We start from the raw sequence: 19823 nt of genomic DNA, 5'->3' as shown, positions 1-19823 counted from the left end.
AGTTGCTTTTGCCTTTTTGTCAAAAACCAGTTAACTGTTGTGTGGCCATATATCTGGATTATTTTCTGTTCCATTGATTTGTGTTGGTTTCTTTGTCAGTGCTATACTATTTTGATTATACTAGCTTTGTGCTGAAATCATGTAGAGTTATGCCTCCAACTTTTTTCCTTTCGAAATTGTTTTGGCTACTCTATGTGCTTGGCATATCCATATAAACTTTAGAATCAGCTTGTTAATTTCTACCAAAAAAGTCCTACTGAGGTTTTGATTAGAAATGTGTTGAGTTTGTTAGTCTTTTAATCTATGGACACTGATTTGTTTTTCAGCCTTGTTTTCAGCCAATCTCTCATATCTCTGGACTTGATTGAAGATTTTCTTGAATTGGCTAGTAGGGAAAAGACAGAAGATAAAGATAAGCCTCTTATTTATAAAGGTGAGTTATGTTTATATATCATAATTTTTAAAATGTTCATTCAGACATATAAACATTTTAACAATAGAAGAAAAAAATTACCTGGACTCACAACCTTAATATATATATATTTTTCTGCACTTTCTTTTTGTTCTTATCCCTATAAATATGGTCTTTGTTGCTGCTGTTGTAGCAAATTTTTTTTGTTTTTTTAAACAGTGTTGTTGAGATATACTTCACATAACATGCAATTTACCTACTTAAGGTGTACAGTTCAATGGTTTTTAGTATATTTTCAGAGTTGTGCAGCTATCACCATAGTCAGTTTTGAACATATTGATTACCAAAGAAACACTGTACCCTTTAGCTATCACTCTGCTAACCTCCTTTCTGCCACTTTACCCTTAAGCAATCACTAATTTACTTTCTCTTTATATAGATTGATATTGACTTATTCTGGACCTTTCATATAAATAGAGTCATATAATATCTGGTCTTTTGTGACTTCTTTTGCATAGCATGTTTTTAAGGTCATCCAAGTTGTAGCAAGTGTCACTGCTTTATTCCTTTTTTGACCTACTAATATTCTGTTTTATGGTTAATACCCACATTTTGATTATCCATTCATTAATTCATATATATTTGAGTTGTTTTCTCTTTTTGGCTATTGTGAATAGTACAGCTAAGAATGTTTGTATACAAGTTTTTATTTCTTTAAAAATCGGTTTTTACTTGTTTGGGATATATTGGATAGTTACGAATGGAACTGTTGTGTCATATGCAATTCGAAGTTTAATGTATTGAAGATTGACCAAACTGTTTTCTATACTGGCTGCACTCAAGAAGCATTGTACAAGGGTTCTCATTTCTCCACATCTTTATCAACATTTGTTTTCTGTTGTTGAATTATAGCCATCCTAGTGGCTGTGAAATGGTATCTTATTGTGATTTTGATTTGTATTTCTCTAGTGACTAATGAGGAGAAGGACATGGCAACCCACTCCAGTGTTCTTGCCTGGAGAATCCCAGGGATGGTAGAGCCTGGTGGGCTGCCATTTGTGGGGTCACACAGAGTTGGACATGACTGAAGTGACTTAGCAGTGACTAATGATTTTGACCATTGTTTCATGGCAATTTGTATTTCTTCTTTGGGAAAATTATTATTTGGGTCCTTTGCTCATTTGAAAGACTTTTTTTTTTTTAAATTTAAAAAATATTCTGTTTAGGAGGCCATTTTCAGATATATGCTTTGTAAATATTTTCTCTCATTCTTTGGGTTGTCTTTTCACTTTCTAGGTAGTATTTCATTTTTATGAAGTCTAATTTACATTTTTTTCTTTTGTTACTTATGCTTTTAGTGTCATATTTAAGAAACCATTGCCAAATCCAAGTTCATGAATATTTACTCCTATGCTTCCTTCAAAAAATTATATAGTTTTAGCTCTTTTGGTTAGGTCTTTGATGCATTAATTGGTTAGGATTTTGATGCATTAATTTTTATATATGCTATGAAGTTAAAGATCCAACTTCAGTCTTTTGCTGTGGCTATCCAGTTGTCAAACACTATTTACTGAGAAGACTGTTCCTTCTCCATTCATCGTTTCTGGGCACCCTTGTTGAAAATTAGTTGACCAAAGAGACAGAATTATTTTTTGACTCCCCAAGTTTTGTTCCATTTATCTATATGTCTGTCCTCATGCCAGTAGCACACTGTTCTGATTACGTTTGCTTTGAAAGTGTGATTCCTCCTACATTGTTTCTGTTCAACATTTTTTTTTTTTTTGGGCTATTCTGGATCCCTTGCAATTCCATATGAATTTTAGAATTAGCTTGTAAAGTTTACAAAGACGTCAGCTTGAACTCTGTTAGAAATTGCATTGAACTTTTAAGTTCTTTTTAGGAAGTATTGCCTTCTTAACAATATTAAGTCTTCTGATCTATGAACATGGGATGTTTTAACATTTACTTAAGTCTTGACTTTCTTTCACCAGTGTTTTACAGTTTTCAGTGTATGCATTTTGCATTTCTTATGTTAAATTTATTTTATTCTTTTTTTTTATTTTATTATTTTTGATAATATTATGAGTGGAATTGTGTCCTTATTTTCAGTTTTGAAGTTTCATTGCAAATGCATGAATTAAGTTTTGCGTATTAAATCATTTATTAGTTCTAGTAGTTTTTTGTGGATTTTAAAGGATTTTCCTTATGCAAGATCATGTCATCTGCAAATAATGATTTACTTCTTCCTTTCCAGTATAGATTACGTTTATTTCTTTTTCTTGACTATTTCCCTCGTTAGAACTTCTAGTACAGTGTTGAATTAATATGACATAACCGGACATCCTTTTCTTGTTCCTAATCTTAGAGGGAAAGCATCTGATCTTTCACCATTCTGTATAATGTTATTTATATTTTTTAGTAGATAGCATTTATGATGTTGAGGAAATTCTCTTCTATTTCCAGTTTTTTGAGTGTGTTTTTCTTATCATGAATGTGTATTGAATATTGTTAGGTGATTTCTTTGTGTCTATTGAGATGATCATGTGCAATTTTTTTTTTATTAATTTGTTAATTTAAAATTTTTCCCCAGGAATAATTTATTCTTATATACCTTAAGATGTGGAGCTTCCCACTTGGCTAAGTGGTCAAAGAATCCACCTGCAAATGCAGGAGATGTGGATTGGGGAGATCCCCTGGAGGAGGAAGTGGCAACCCACTCCAGTATTCTTGCCTGGAAAATCCCAAGGACAGGAGGCAGGCAGGCTCCAGTCCATGGGGTTGCAAGGAATAGGACACCACTGAGTGACTAAGTATGCATACACCTTAAGATATATCCTAAGACTTTTAAACTTTTAATGTTATATAAAATTAAACAACTAAGGATTTCCCTGCCAATGCAGGGGACATGGATTTGATCCCTGGTCCTGGAGGATTCCACATGTGGTGGAGCAACTAAGCCCATGCGCCACAACTACTGAGCCTGCACTCTAGAGCCCTCTAGCTGTGACTACCGAGCCTGTGTGCCACAACTACTGAAGCCCATATGCCTTTGAACTTGTGCATCACAACAAGAGAAGCCACCACAATGAGAAGCCTGCATGCTGCAGTGAAGTGTAGCTGCAACTATAGAAAGCCCACACAAAAGCAACAAAGACCCAGCGCAGCCAAAAATAAAAAAGCACATCCTATTTGTGGGAATCATTAATACAGCTAGATCATTTATTCTAGAAATCCTTAATATTTGAATCTTGTAGGATATTACAGTCCTCAGAACATAAACAAAATTTGACTTGATGAGACATACTTTGTTCTTTTGTTTTAGTCTAAATTCTCAAAGGAATGGATGTGTTAATTTTTTTAATGGAAATACAGTTGGTTTATAACACTGTATTAATTTCAGGTTGGTTCTCTGGTTTGGCAAGATCCCCTGGAGAAGGAAATGGCGGCCCACTCCAGTATTCTTGCCTGGAGTCCGTGGACAGAGGAGCCTTGTAGGCTACAGCCCATGGGTTCACAAAGAGTCAGAAACAACTGAGCAACTAACACTTAAACTTTTATACAGCATAGTGATTCAGTAGTTTTGCAGATTATACGCCACTAAAAGTTTTATAAAATAATGACTGTTATTCCCTGTGTTATACAATATACCCTTTTTTAAAATCTATTTTATACATAGTAGTTGGTATCTTTTAATCCCTTACCTCTCTCTTACCCCTCTCCTCTGCCTCTCCCCCTTGGTAACCACTAGTTTGTTTTCTGTATCTCTGAGTCTGTTTCTGTTTTGTTATATACCTTTGTATGGGTAATTTTTTGTATTTTACATGTTAGTGATACAGCATCTGTCTTTTCTCTATCTGAATTATCTCACTAAGTAGAATATTTCCTAGGTTCATCCATATTGCTGAAAATGGAAGAATCTCACTCTTTTTTTTTTATTGCTGAGTAATATTCATGTGTCTGTGTTTGAGTGTATACCACAAATTTTTAATCATTTGTCTGTTGATGGACTTTTGAGTTGCTCCCATATCTTGACTACTCCTGTGTACATTGGGGTGCATGTATGTGTTTGAATTAGTGTTTTCAGACTTTCTGGATATATACCCAGGAGTGGAATTGCGGGATGTTGCTGCTGCTGCTGCTAAGTCGTTTCAGTCGTGTCCAACTCTGTGCGACCCCAGAGACGGCAGCCTACTAGACTCCCCCGTCCCTGGGATTCTCCAGGCAAGAACACTGGAGTGGGTTGCCATTGCCTTCTCCATGCTGGATGTTATGGTAGTTCTATTTTTAGTTTTTTTGAGAAACTTCCATACTGTTTTCCATAGTGGCTGAACCAATTTACATTCCCACCAACAGGGTAAAAGGGTTTCCTTTTCTCCACATATTCGCCAACATTTGTTATTTGTAGATTTTTTGATGATAGCCATTCTGACAAGTGGGAAAGGATATTATGGTTTCATTTGCATTTCTTTAATAATTAGTCAATTATTAAATTAAAAGATGCTTGCTCCTTGAAGAAAAGCTATGACAAACTTAGATAGCATATTAAAAAGCAGAGACATTATTTTGCCTAAAAGGTCTGTCTAGTCAAAGCTATATGGTTTTCCCAGTGGTCATGTATGGATGTGAGAGTTGGATCATAAAGAAAACTGAGTGCTGAAGATCTGTTGCTTTTGAACTGTGGTGTTGGAGAAGCCTCTTGAGAGTCCTTTGGACTACAAGAAGATCAAACCAGTCAATCCTAAAGGTAATCAGTCCTGAATATTCATTGGAAGGACTGATGCTGAAGCTGAAACTCCAATACTTTGGCCACCTGATTCGAAGAACTGACTAATTGGAAAAGACCCTGATGCTCAGAAAGATTGAGGGCAGCAGGAGAAGGGGACGACAAAGGATAAAATGATTGTGTGGCATCACTGAATTGATGGACATGAGTTTGAGCAAGCTCCAGGAGTTGGTGATGGACAGGGGAGCCTGGTGTGCTGTGTAGTCCATGGAGTCCCAAAACATCAGACATTACTGAGCAATTGAACTGAATAATTAGTGATGTCAAACATCTTTTAATGTCCCCATCAGCTCGTATAGTTGCACTCATCTCCCATGATAGTAAGGTCATGCTTAAAATCTTGCATGCTAGGCATGAACCAAGAACTTCCAGGCATCCAAGCTAGGTTTAGAAAAGGCAGAGGTACCAGACATCAAATTGCCAACATTTGCTGGATCATAGAGAAAGCAAGGAAATTCCAGAAAAACATCTACCTCTCTTTTATCAACTACACTAAAGCCTTTGACTGTGTGAGTCATTACAAACTGTGGAAAACTCTTAAAGAGATGGGAGTACCAGACCACCTTACCTGTCTCCTGAGAAACCTGTATGCAGGTCAAGAGCAACAGTTAGAACCCTATGGAACAACTGATTGGTTCAGGATTGAGAGAGGAGTGTTGACAGGGCTGTCTGTTTGTCACCCTGTTTATTTAACCTATACACTGAGCTCATCATGAAGAATGCCAGGCTGGATGAAGCACAAGCTGGAATCAAGATAGGCAGGAGAAACAATAACAACCTCAGATATACAGATGATACCACTCTAATAGTAGAAGCAAAGAGAAACTAAAGAACCTGTTGATGAGGGTGAAGGATGAGAGTCAAAAACCTAAAACTAAATATTAAAAAAACTAAGATGATGGCAATCAGCCCCATTATTTTGTGGCAAATAGAAGGGAAAAGGTGGAAGCAATGACAAATTTCGTCTTCTTGGGCTCTAAAATCACTGCAGATGGTGACTGCAGGCATAAAATCAGAAGATGATTGCTTCTTGGCAGGAAAGCTGTGACAAACCTAGACAGTGTGTTGAAAAGCAGAGACATTGCTCTGCTGACAAAGGCCCATATAATCAAGGCTGTGGTCTTCCCAGAGGTCACATAAGGTTATGAAACATGGACTCTGAAGAAGGCAGAGGGCCAAAGAATTGATGCCTTCAAACTGTGGTGCTAGAGAAGACTCTTGAGAATCCATTGGACAGCAAGGAGATCAAACCAGTCAATCTTAAAGGAAATCAACCCTGAATACTCATTGGAATGATTGATGCTGATGCTGAAGCTCCAGTATTTTGGTCAACTGATGCAAACAGCTGAATCATTGAAAAAGTCCCTGATGCTGGGAAAGATTTAGAGCAGAAGAAGAGGGCATCAGAGGATGAGATGGCTGGATGGCATCACCGTTTCAAAGGACGTGACCTTGGGCAATCTTCCGGAGATGGTGAGGGACAGAGAGGCCTTGGCATGCTACAGTCCCTGGAGTCATAATGAGTTGGACATGACTGGGTGACTGAACAACAACAATGCCCTCTTTGGAAAAAATATCTGTTCAGGTCTCCCCATTTTCTGATAGTACTGTTTGTTGATATTTAGCGGTATGACCTGTTTGTATATTTTGGATATTAACTCCTTGTTGGTCATATCATTTGTGAATATTATCTCCCATTCCGTGGATTTTCTTTTCATTTTGTTAGTGGTTTCCTTTGCAGTGCAAGAGCTTTTAAGGGTAATTAGGTCCCATTGATTTATTTTTGCTTTTATTTATTTCACCTTAGTAGATCATAGAATGTTTGTTAGCGTATAAATAAGTATTCAGTCATTATTTGTTCAGTGAATGAATAAATGCATTCTGTGTCTTTGGTTTTTATCTGTTTAGTATCAACTTGTTAATAACAAAGGGGGAAACCTTGTCATTTTTAGATTTAATTAAAAAGAATTTTCATACAGCTTAATTATATTCTTTTGAAAGTTTTTTAGGATTCTAATCAAGGATGAAATTTACATGTAGGTGAAATAGTTTTGAGAGTACCTTTGCTATTCAATATGTGTTAGAAGGAAATCTCTGGTAAATTGCACTAGTAATACAATGTTATCTCTTGAATAAAACTTTGTCTTGCTCTGCAAATAGAGTATATATAAATAGCTCTTAAATGGCAAGCAAAAAAGATAAATCTTTTACTACTAGGATTATTTATATATATATTTTTTCTTTTCTTGTTGAATTTTCAGGTGAAGGGAAGTGGCTCAGAAACATTGACTATTACCGTTTAGATGGCTCTACAACTGCTCAGTCAAGGAAAAAATGGGCTGAAGAATTTAATGATGAAACTAATGTGAGGTAAGAAGCCTTTTCTGAATGTGTAATTTTTTAAAAAATCATTCTAAATCTGAAGATAATAAAATTTACTCTTTTATTGTCTACTACTATAATTTTTGACAAATACAAGATAAAGTCCAGATATAAAATGGTTTCATCATCCTTTAGGAAATTCACTCATGGGATCATGCAGTTTGTAGCTTTTTGAATCTTACTTTTTTCACTTAGCAAAATGCATTTGAGATTCATCCTCATTACTGCATGTCAATAGTTAGTTCCTTTTTATTGTTGAGTTGTATTTCATTATAGTATTTCGTTGTGTGGGTATAAGGTTTGTTACCATATTTTTCATTGTTTGAATGTGTTCATTGTATGGATGAGTGGTTTGTTTAATCACTTCTGTTTGAGAGGCCTTGGAGTTGCTTCCAGGTTTTGAAATTAAAATTGAAGCTGTTTTAAAGATTCATGTGTAAGTTTTGTGTGACTGTAGATATTTGTCCAAGTGAAATGAAAATCTAGGAGTGCAGTTGCTGGGCTACTTGGTAAATTTATGTTTAACTTTGTAGGAAACTGCCAAACAGTTTTCCAAAGTAATTGTATAGTTTTGCATTCCCACCAGCAGTGTATGAGAGTTCTAGTTGTTCTACCTCCTTGGTATTATAGTTAAAAATAAAAATTTACCCATTCTAATAGGTGTGTAATGGAACCTTACATGGTTTTAATTTGCATTTCCCTAATGATATTTGATGAGAAGCATCTTTTCATGTGTTTGTCATCTTTGGAGACACAGCTGTTAAAGTTAAGAAGGTATTCTTGATCTCTTTATTATAGAAACTTGAATAATATACTTCAAACCACTGTAGGTAGAGGTTGTGTTATATATGTGTTACTGATGTTGCTTTTAACTGTTAGCAATTAATATATTTGAACTGGATTTGTAAGAGAAAAATTTATGTGTATATGTACGTATAAATATTTGCACACACACGTGTGTGTATGAAAGCATTGCCTTTAAGAAAGTAATGAAGAGTTGGGGTTAGCTTTTTCTTAACTTTTTGTTTTGTATTGGAGTATAGCCAATTAACGGGGCTTCCCTAGTGACTTATGTGGTATAGAATCTGCCTGCAGTGAGGGAGATCCAGGTTCAATCCCTGCTTTGGGAAGATCTCCTGGAGAAGGGAATGGCAACCCACTCCAGTATTCTTGCCTAGAGAATTCCATGGACAGAGAAGCCTGGTTAGCTATAGTTTATGAGATCTCAAAGAGTTGGACACGACTGAGCAACTAACACTCACACATAGCCGATTAACAGTGTTTCAAGTGGACAGCAAAGGGCCTGATGAGATTAGTTGAATGAAAAGATGGCTGAGATATGCCTTAATAAATGTTCTAAAGTTTGAGAGGTAGTATATTGTGTGTAAAACATGTTTTAATTTTAGCAGAGTCCTAAACTACGTGTGTGCGTGCTAAGTTGCTTCAGTCGTGTCTGACTCTTTGTGACCCTATGGACTGTAGCTTGCCAGGCTCCTCTGTCCATGGGATTCTCCACGCAAGAATACTAGAGTGAGTTGCCATGACCTCCTCCAGGGTATCTTTCCGATCCAGGGATTGAACCTGCCACTCCTGCATTGCAAGCAGATTCATTGCAGGTAGCACACTGAGCTACCAGGGAAGGCCGTTGTGAACTATACCTAGGGTTATAACTAGGGAAATTCCAGTTAGACCATAGAAAAGAATATATTTTTATTAGGTATTTAAAATCTATAGAGTCTGGAAAGCTTACAAAGGGATTGAGTAGAGTAAAGTTATTTTTTAATGGTTATATAACTATATAAAGATAAGTACATTTTTGTATTCTTTTTGCCATGTTTTAAAAAGCTATCATTTGTGCATGAGTGTGAAGAAAGAATTCTAACTGAGTAATCCTACTCTTGTCAAATTTAATCTGAACCTTTGACTTGTTCAGTTTCCTAAATTTGTAAATGTCATAATAGCATATGATTTGTCATGTAAGAGCTATATTTGATAGCTAGTGATGAAAGTGAAAGTGGAGAGTGAAAAAGTTGGCTTAAAGCTCAACATTCAGAAAACGAAGATCATGGCATCCGGTCCCACCACTTCATGGGAAATAGATGGGGAAACAGTAGAAACAGTGTCAGACTTTATTTTTCTGGGCTCCAAAATCACTGCAGATGGTGACTGCAGCCATGAAATTAAAAGATGCTTACTCCTTGGAAGGAAAGTTATGACCAACCTAGACAGCATATTCAAAGGCAGAGACATTACTTTGCCAACAAAGGTCCCTCTAGTCAAGGCTATGGTTTTTCCAGTGGTCATGTATGGATGTGAGAGTTGGACTGTGAAGAAGGCTGAGCGCCGAAGAATTGATGCTTTTGAACTGAGGTGTTGGAGAAGACTCTTGAGAGTCCCTTGGACTGCAAGGAGATCCAACCAGTCCATTCTGAAGGAGATCAGCCCTGGGATTTCTTTGGAAGGAATGATGCTAAAGCTGAAACTCCAGTACTTTGGCCACCTCATGCGAAGTGTTGACTCATTAGAAAAGACTCTGATGCTGGGAGGGATTGGGGGCAGGAGGAGAAGGGGATGACAGAGGATGAGACGGCTGGATGGCATCACTGACTCGATGGACGTGAGTCTGAGTGAACTCCGGGAGTTGGTGATGGACAGGGAGGCCTGGTGTGCTGTGATTCATGGGGTCGCAAAGAGTCGGACATGACTGAGCAACTGAACTGAACTGAACTGAAGGAAACAATGTTGAAATATGGTTGTGAGCAGTCACCTTGGCTTATTCACTAGCAAATTAAACCCTTAAACATCTGCCAGAAAGTGTCTCTGATTCAGATTCTTCATGTATGTGCATGTGTTTACACACACACATACATAACACACACACAAACACCCCATGGATTTGAGGAGTTACTCTTGAGTAGCTAAATCTGTCTGGATTAAATTCGCAAATGTGAAAGATTATGTCTGTTTTTCTATCTATCCATCTTCTATTTTCTCATGACTTGTTAATTTTCAGAAAATAAATATAATTTTGTTTATTGTTAAGCCATTAGACACTTTAAGCTTTAAAATAGTAACAATGCCTTGTAATGGCCAGGAAGCACTTTTAACAGTCTCAGGGTCTTTGGTTAGCTTGATACTGTTTTTTTTAACTTATTTATTTTATTTATATTTATTTATATGTTTATTTATTTATACTATTTAGAGTCAAAGGTACTTACAAAGATAGAGAGGTACTGTGACCTGTTTCTCCTAATGGTTACATCTTGTAGTTGTTGTTCAATCACTCAGTCATGTCCAACTCTTTGCTACCCCATGGACTGCAGCATGCCAGGCTTCTGTATCCTTCACTGTCTCCCAGAGTTTGATCAGATTCATGTCCTCTGAGTCAATGATGCCATCCAACCATATCATCCTCTGTTACCCCCTTCTCCTTTTGCTTTCAGTCTTTCCCAGCATCAGGGTCTTTTACAATGAGTTGGCTGTTCTCTATTGTGGAGCTTATCTGTTGAGTTTTTTGTTGTTGTTGTTACTGTACTTTTCATTTCTGAGATTTCCATTTTGTTCTTCTGTTTGAGTTGTGGTATAATTCTTAATTCTCCACCTGATTTCTTCTGATACTAATCCAGTAGCAGGAGAGTGAGTTTTTCTTACAACCACTTGGTGGGAATGGATATCCTAGTTGCCTACATGGTCTTCACTGACATTGCTGGATTGGTGAGAGGACTTTGTTAACTCAAACTTACCTGACACTATTTTGGCTATGCCTTGTTGCAATTAGGTGAGGATGGAAGTCTGGGCTTCCCACTCAGCCTTTAGTGACAAGGGTGAAGGTACACCACATTTTGTCTGTACTGTTTGACTGGAGTCGAATGATGTTGTTGTAAAGTTTTTTCTCTTGCTGGTCTGGCCCTTTTTTGGTCCTTTTGCTAGAGAGCAGGCTTTTTGTGGAGATTTTGATAGCACCCACTGGTGTTTCCAGATTGCTCAGTTCTTTAGCACTCAGTCTGGGATATACAAGGCAAAAAGAAAGCCTGTGGAAGTTACTGCTATATTATGTGTTAGGTCTCAAGCCCCTGTGCTTCCTTCTCACTTTTAAGAAACTTCTTGTTTGTTTTATATGTAGTATCCAGGTGTTTTCGCTGTATTTATGGTGGGAAATAGGACTTCCCAGGTGGTACAGTGGTGAAGAATCTGCCTGCCAATGCAGGAGACGCAAGAGACACAGGTTTGTTCCCTGGGTTAGGAAGATCTCCTGGAGTAGGAAATGGCAACCCAGTCTAGTATTCTTGCTTGAAGAATCCTATGAACAGAGGAGCCTGGCAGGCTACATTCCATAGGGATTGCAAAGTTAGACATGACTGAGCAACTGAGTGTGCGTGCATGTGTGTGTGCACACGGTGAGGAATAGGGAACAGCATGTCTATTTTATCTTTCCAGAATTAGAAGCCCCAAAATTACACTTTTTCAAGAATTTTATCTTTTAGTGAACATATAGATTGCTTATGTTGTGTGTATGTCTAGAAGTGGGATTGCTAGGTAATGTGTATGTGCATATTCAGCTTTAGCTTATACTACCAAAACATTTTTCCCAAATGGTTGTAACAATTTATACTCCAGCTAGTAGAGTATGTGTTTCATTTTGTTATCTGTCCTAATCATAGCTTGATGTCAGTTTTTATTAACCCATTGTCATAGATATATAGTAGTAAGACTTCATAATCTTTTAAAAAGTATTTATTTATTTGGCTGCATCAGATCTTAATTGTGGCATACAGTATCTTTCTTGTGTCATGCAGGATCTTTCATTGCATGGCACAAACTCAGTAGTTCTAGCTTGCGGGTTTAGTTGCCCTGCAGCATGTGGGATCTTAGTTAACGGATGAGGGATTGAACTCGCGTACCCTGCATTGCAAGGTGGATTCTTAACTGCTGGACCACTAGGGAAGTCCCAAGGCTTCATAATCTTGATCTGTATTTTCCTGATAATTAATTCCAAGTAGTTTATAGATTTAAATATTGAAACTAAAGCATAAAGGTTTTAACTGGCAATAGCACATTTTCCTGATTTTGTAGTAAGAATTTTTTTGTAAATAGGACACACAAAGTACTGACCATAAAAGGAAAAATTGATAAATTGAGCATGATTAAAATTAAGAACTTTTATTCATCGAAGGCATTTCATGCTAAAATGAAAAGGCAAAGCATAAGCTGGGAGAAGCTATTTTCAATAAAAGGATTCAAAAAGGACTCTTATCCAGAATATGTAAATTCTTAGAAATCAGGATACTAAACCAGACAACCTCATTGTTAGATGAGCAAAAAGCCTGGAAAAGACTTTACAAAAGATAATATCCAAATGACCAATACACATAGAAAAATGTGATCATTTTTATTAATCATCAGAGAAATACAAGTTAAACACATTTTTGTCAAAGATGCAAAAAAATGTTTCAATGAAGGGAGGATAAGCTTTTCAATAAATGGTGTTGAAACAATGGGGTATTCATAAGCTGAAAAGAAACCTTGAATTAAGCCTAACCCCCATTCAAAAATCAAGTCAAAATGGATCCTAAATCTAAGTGTAAAAATTATATGTAAGAGAACATAGAAGAAAGTCTTCAGGAACTAAGATTAAGCAAAGATGTCTTAACTGTGACACCAAAAGCATATAAGCCATTAAATAAAAAATCAATAATTGAGCAACCAAAATTAAAAACTTTTGTCTGGGAGAGACTATGTGAAGAAGAGGAAAAGACAAGTCACCAACTTAGAGGAAATATTTGAAAATACATATCTAACAAAGAACTCATATGTAGAGTATGTGAAGAATTATCTAAATGTAACAGTAAGAGAAGTTGTTTTTTCAGTTAGAAAATTAGTCAAGGACTTAAACTTATGCTTCACTGAAGAGGATCTATATCTGGCAAAAGAAAAGAAAAAAACACAAGAAAAAGATGTTCAGCATGACTAGCTAACAGGGAAATGTAAATTAAAATCACAAGATATCATTTCATATCTATCAAAGTAACCAAAAATAAAAAAAATAGTAGTACTGCCAAATGCTGGTGAGGTTGCAGAGAAACTGGATTTCTCCTGCAGTGCTGGTGAGAAAATGAAATGGCACAACAACTCTTCCTGAAAAATAGGTTTTTTTTTTAAAACTAAACCATCAAATAATTACTTGCAGTCACAGTCTTGGAAATTTATGCCAGAGAAGTGAAAACTTTCTGTGTGAAAATTTTCACATAGAAACCTATACACATCTTTATTTGTGATAACCAAAAACTGGAAACACCCCAAATGTCCTTTAACATGTGACTGGATAAACAAATTGTGATATGTCCATATAATGAAATACTGCCTAGCAGTAAAAAGAAATGAACTGTTGGTAATGATCCAGACAACAACTTGGATGGATCTTGAGGGTATTACGCTGAGTGAAAAATGCCAGTCTCAAAAAGTTACATATTATATGATTCCATTCATATGGTATTCTTGATGTGAGAAAATTATAGTGATAAAGAGCCCATTAGTGGTTGCCAGGGATTAGGGTTAAGGGGATAGTGTAAATACTAAGGGATAACATATGGGAGGTTTTTGGTGGTGATGGAACGGTTCTGATTCCTGCTTGTGGTAATGGTTATATGATTCTGCATATGTGATAAAATTTCATGGAGCTATACACCAAGCAATAAAAAAACGTATAAAAACCAGTGAAATCCAAATAAACTCTGTGATTGAGTTCATAGTATTGTACCAGTACCCATGGCAGTTTCCTGTTTTTGACAACATATTGTAGCTATGTAAGATGTTGCCATTTGGAAAAGCTGGATGAACCAGTACACAGGAACTCTTTGTACCACTTTTGCAAATTCTTATGAACCGTAACTATTTTTTAAATGTTATACTTTATTAAAAGACAATACCATGAGTTATGTAAGATCTGAAACATTGGAATTCTCATACTCTGCTGGCAGGAATGTAAATTGGAATAACCACTTTGGAGAACTATTTGTTCAGCTTTAATAGTGCCATATATATACCGTGTGATCCAGCAGTTCTACTCTTAGGTATATACCTAAAAGAAATGCTTGCAGGTTTTTAACCAAAAACATACAAAAATGGTTTATAGCAATACCATCCAAATATGGTTCATATTTTAATTGTGTCTTAGTGTGTACCTTAATACTAAGAAAATCTAAAAATATCCTGGTTAAGTTTAATTTAGTATGGGCTTACATATTCCAGACTGAGTAATATTAAAGGTTAAATAGTTGTAAAATAATTCTTGATACTGGTTCAGTCACTTGAATCTCTGTTTCTTTATTTTTCTTTTGAGGACAAAATTACATGTTTGCTTCCCACTTGTATGCCTTTAAAAACCAAAATATGTCACTGACTACATCTTTATCATATAAATAAGTACCTCTGTTATTGCAAACTAGACTGTATTACAATTGTTTATATGTCTTTTAAAATTTTTTATAGTTAGTGGTCTCCTTTAGTGCAGTTACCAGATTTTTTTTTTCATCTTTTGTATTTCCAGAGTAGTTCAGCACTTGGAATTGATAGCAGTTTGATAAGCATGCTTATTACACCCATTCAACTCTTCATTAGTGGATAGATTACCAAAGAGTTTTGAAGTTCTCTCCTCGGTTTTTTCTTGTCTTATGTGTATGTTTTTTTAACCTGCATAGTCCATACTGTTCTATATGCTTGATCCTTCAGCTGGTGTGGAATAGATCTAAGTAACTGAAGTAATTTTGGAGCAGCATTTGCCCATAAACTTTTAAGTGTATCTACTAATTAAAGAAAGCACAGTTCATTCTCTGTAATAAGTTCCATATCCTGCTTTTTCGCCCCGCATAACGTAATATTGTAGTTTGTTTGTTTTTTTTTCTTTCTTTCTTTTGGGCCACACCACATGGCATGCAGGAATTTTAGTTCCCCAGCCAGGGATCCAACCCATGCCCCCTGCAGTGGAAGCATGGAATCTTAACCACTGGACAAGTCCCTATGTTGTAGAGTTTTATGGTAATGTACCATGTTGAATAGCCAGAGTGTAAGTTAGTCTTCTGTGTCATACACGTTTTTTCCCCCAAACTTATGCCCTTGTAAATAACACTGTGATGAACATATATTCTTGCATTTCTGATAATTTCTATAGTTTATATTCCTAGACATGTGATAGCTCCAAGATGATATAAAACGTGACTAGTACTGTAATTCATCTTGTACCAGAATTTTTCTTAATTATAAGCTTGTTCTTATTAGTTAAATTTTGAGCTTCTTTGCATTCTGGTTTATAATACTATACCTATAATAGGTATGGAATTTTAGTTACTAATTTTCTGTCATGAAATTGTAGAAAGTAAGGCTTGGTGTATAATGGCATTTTGTGGAGATTGTTGAGAGCTCATTATATTCCAGAGGTTTTCTCAACTGTCAACAGTAAACAAATTGTATGGTCATCTAGTGAAATATTATGCAGCTAACAGGGCTGATGTTTACTAAGAAATTATAGAAAATGCTCATAATATAAACTGTATATACAGATACTATATTATCTTGGCTGAATAAGACAAAAATGTATACACTTGGAAAAAGAAACCTATAGGAAGTGTACTGTGCTTTGAATGGAGGTTGTTTCTATGGAGTAGAACTGAATAATTTTTTTTTCTTTAAACTTGTTTATATATTTTTAAAATGTTATCTATGATCTTTTAAAATTAGATTTCTATTTATTTACATCAAATTAATATATTTACATATATAAAAATTAGTCTGTTGACCAACCTCTTCCTACTCATGACCTCCACACTCTGCAGATAACAGTTTCAACTCTTAGCAGTTCTTCTGGTTAACATCAGTAAAGCCATAAAATCTTATTTCATGTACTCTTTTATTCTATTTACATATATCATTTCTACAATTTAAGGTGGAAATTTACTCACAGGCATATACATACTTTTCCACATTCATTTTCTCAATACCCTTTTCCTTGGTATTTGCCTAAATCAGTTTGGAGTGTTTGCTTAGTTGTGACTATGTAAATATTCACAGTTAAGCCATTTAAAATACTATGATTACTTTTCCTTTTTTTCTGCACCTGTTCATTTTTGTTGAAGTTATGGTTTGTTTTTACCATTTGCTTAGTTTTCTTTGACTATTGCTAATTCATTCCCAAATTCCCTACAGAAATATAAATTCTTTTGTTCCAGTATAGCAGGTAATCTATCAATTTTGTTTACTTTTTTCTTGAATACATTCTTCCTGGAGCCCTGTCTTGTTGATACTGTTTTTGTTACCTTGTTGTTGTTGTTCAGTAGTCATGTCTGACTACTTATGACCCCATGGATGGCAGCATGCCAGGCTTCCCTGTTCTTCACTATTTCCCAGAGTTTGCACAAACTCATGTCCATTGAGTCAGTGATGCCATCCAACCAACTCATCCTCTGTCGCCTCCTTTTCCTCCTGCCCTCAGTCTTTTCCAGCATCAGGGGCTCTTCCCGTCATGTGGCCAAAGTATTTGAGCTTCAGCTTTAGCATCAGTCCTTCTAATGAATATTCAGGGTTCAATTCCTTTAGAATTTACTGGTTTGATCTCCTTTTTGTCAAGGGGACTCTCAAGTGTCTTCTCCAGTACCATAATTCAAAAGCATCAATTCTCTGGCACTCAGCCTACTTTATGGTCCAACTCTCACATCTGTACCCTTTCCTGGTGGCTCAGATGGTAAAGAGTCTGCCCGCAATAGAGGAGGCCTGGGTTCAATCCCCAGGTCAAGAAGATCCCAGTGAGAAGGGCATGGCAACCCACTCGAATATCCTTGCCTGGAGAATCCCATGGACAGAGGAGCCTGGTGGGCTACAGCCCATGGGGTTGCAAAGAGTCGGACACGATTGAGCAATTAACACAACAGCAACTCACATCCATACATGACTACTGGAAAAACCATAGCTTTGATTATACAGAAATTTGCCAGCAAAGTGATGGCTCTGCTTCTTAATGTGATGTCTAGGTTTGTCATAGCTTTTCTTCCAAGGAACACACGTCTTTTAATTTCATGGCTGCAGTGACTGTCTTCTGTGATTTTTGAGCTCAAGGAAAATATGTCACTGTTTCCACCTTTTCCCCATCTATTTGCAGAGAAGTGATAGGACCAGATGCCATGTTCTGTGTTTTAAATGTTAAGTTTCAAGCCAGCTTTTTCACTCTCTTTTACCCTCAAGAGGCTCTTTAATTCCTCTTTGATTTCTGCCATTAGAGTAGTAGTATCTGCATACCTGAGGTTATTGATATTTCTCCTGGAAATCTTGATTCCAGCTTGTAATTAATCTAGCCCAGCATTTCATTTGATGTAGTCTGCATATAAGTTAAATGATCAAGGTGACACTACACAGCCTTGACGTGCTCCTTTCCCAGTTTGGAACCAATTCATTGTTCCATGTCCAGTTCTAACTGTTGCTTCTTGACCTGCATACAGGTTTCTCAGGGGGCAGGTAAGGTAGTCTAGTATTCCCACCTCTTTAGAGTTTTCCACAGTTTGTTGTGATCCACACAATCAAAGGCTTTAGTGCAGTCAGTGAACCAGAAGTAGATGTTTTTCTGGAATTCTCTTGCTTTTTCTGTGATCCAGCCGTTGTTGGCAATTTGATCTCTGGTTCTTCTGCCTTTTCTAAATCCATCTTGAACATCTGGAAGTTCTTGGTTCAGGTACTGCTGAAGCCTAGATTGAAGGATTTTGAGCATTACCTTGCTACCATGTGAAATGAGCACACTTGTACAGTAGTTTGAACATTCTTTGGCATTGCCTTTCTTTGGGATTGGAATGCAAACATATTTTTTCAGTCCTGTGGCCATTGCTGAGTTTTCCAAATTTGCTGACATGTTGAGCACAGCACCTGTTACCTTATACCTTGCATCTATCTAACTTCTGTTTACATTTGTTACATTATATTGCAATTGCAGGGCTTCCCTGGTGACTCAATGGTAAAGAATTTGCCTTCCAATGCAGGAGATGGGGGTTCAATCCCTGGTCTGGGAAGATCTCCTGGGGAAAGAAATGGCAACCCACTCCAGTTTTCTAGCCTAGAAAATTCCATCAACAGAAGAGCCTGGTGGACCGAAGTCAATGGGATCCCATAGAGTCAGACACGACAGCTACTTAACAACAACTGAACAACAATTGTAATTATATATCACCACCCCTCCTACACTCAGCTCCTTGAGCAGTGTCCTTCATTCTGATACACTTAATGCTCATAACACTCAGTTCAGTTCAGTTCAGTCGTTCAGTCATGTTCAACTCTTTGCGACCCCATGAATCGCAGCACACCAGGCCTCCCTGTCCATCAACAACTCCCAGGTTCACTCAAAATTTCGTCCATTGAGTCGGTGATACCATCCAGCCATCTCATCCTCTGTCATCCCCTTCTCCTCCTGCTGCCAATCCCTCCCAGTATCAGAGTCTTTTCCAATGAGTCAGCTCTTCGCATGAGGTGGCCAAAGTACTGGAGTTTCAGCTTTAGCATCATTCCTTCCAAAAAAACACCCAGGGCTGATCTCCTTCAGAATGGACTGGTTGGATCTCCTTGCAGTCCAGGGGACTCTCAAGAGTCTTCTCCAACACCACAGTTCAAAAGCATCAATTCTTCAGCGCTCAGCTTTCTTCACAGTCCTACTCTCACATCCATACGTGACTAAGGGAAAAACCATAGCCTTGACTAGACGGACCTTTGTTGGCAAAGTAATGTCTCTGCTTTTGAATATGCTCTCTAGGTTGGTCATAACTTTCCTTCCACGGAGTAAGTGTCTTTTAATTTCATGGCTGCAATCACCATCTGCAGTGATTTTGGAGCCAAAAAAAATAAAGTCTGACACTGTTTCCAGTGTTTCCCCATCTATTTCCCATGAAGTGATGGGACCAGATGCCAGGATCTTAGTTTTCTGAATGTTGAGCTTTAAGCCAACTTTTTCACTCTCCTCTTTCACTTTCATCAAGACGCTCTTTAGTTCCTCTTCGCTTTCTGCCATAAGGCTGGTGTCATCTGCATATCTGAGGTTATTGATATTTCTCCCAGCAATCTTGATTCCAGCTTGTGCTTCTTCCAGCCCAGCATTTCTCATGATGTACTCTGCATAGAAGTTAAATAAGCAGGGTGACAGTATACAGCCTTGACGTACTCCTTTTCCTTTTTGGAACCAGTCTGTTGTTCCATGTCCAGTTCTAACTTGCTTCCTGACCT

General features: G+C 36.9%; 1 protein-coding gene across 8 annotated transcripts in view; it reads left to right on the top strand.

Moving 5' to 3' along the window:
- ATRX (ATRX chromatin remodeler) overlaps positions 1–19823 on the top strand; it is a 287562-nt gene that overhangs the window by 225774 nt on the left and 41965 nt on the right. For all 8 annotated transcript variants that reach the window (XM_044936882.1, XM_044936879.1, XM_044936880.1 and 5 more), the window contains 2 exons: positions 327–433; positions 7457–7565. In XM_044936882.1, the coding sequence (XP_044792817.1) occupies positions 327–433; positions 7457–7565 (216 nt within the window). The remainder of the gene's footprint in view (positions 1–326; positions 434–7456; positions 7566–19823) is intronic.

This window comes from Bubalus bubalis, chromosome X (genome assembly GCF_019923935.1).
Source record: "Bubalus bubalis isolate 160015118507 breed Murrah chromosome X, NDDB_SH_1, whole genome shotgun sequence".
Lineage (NCBI taxonomy): Eukaryota > Metazoa > Chordata > Mammalia > Artiodactyla > Bovidae > Bubalus > Bubalus bubalis.
The sequence above is the reverse complement of the archived record's forward strand: the minus strand, read 5'-3'. Positions and strand labels throughout refer to the sequence as shown.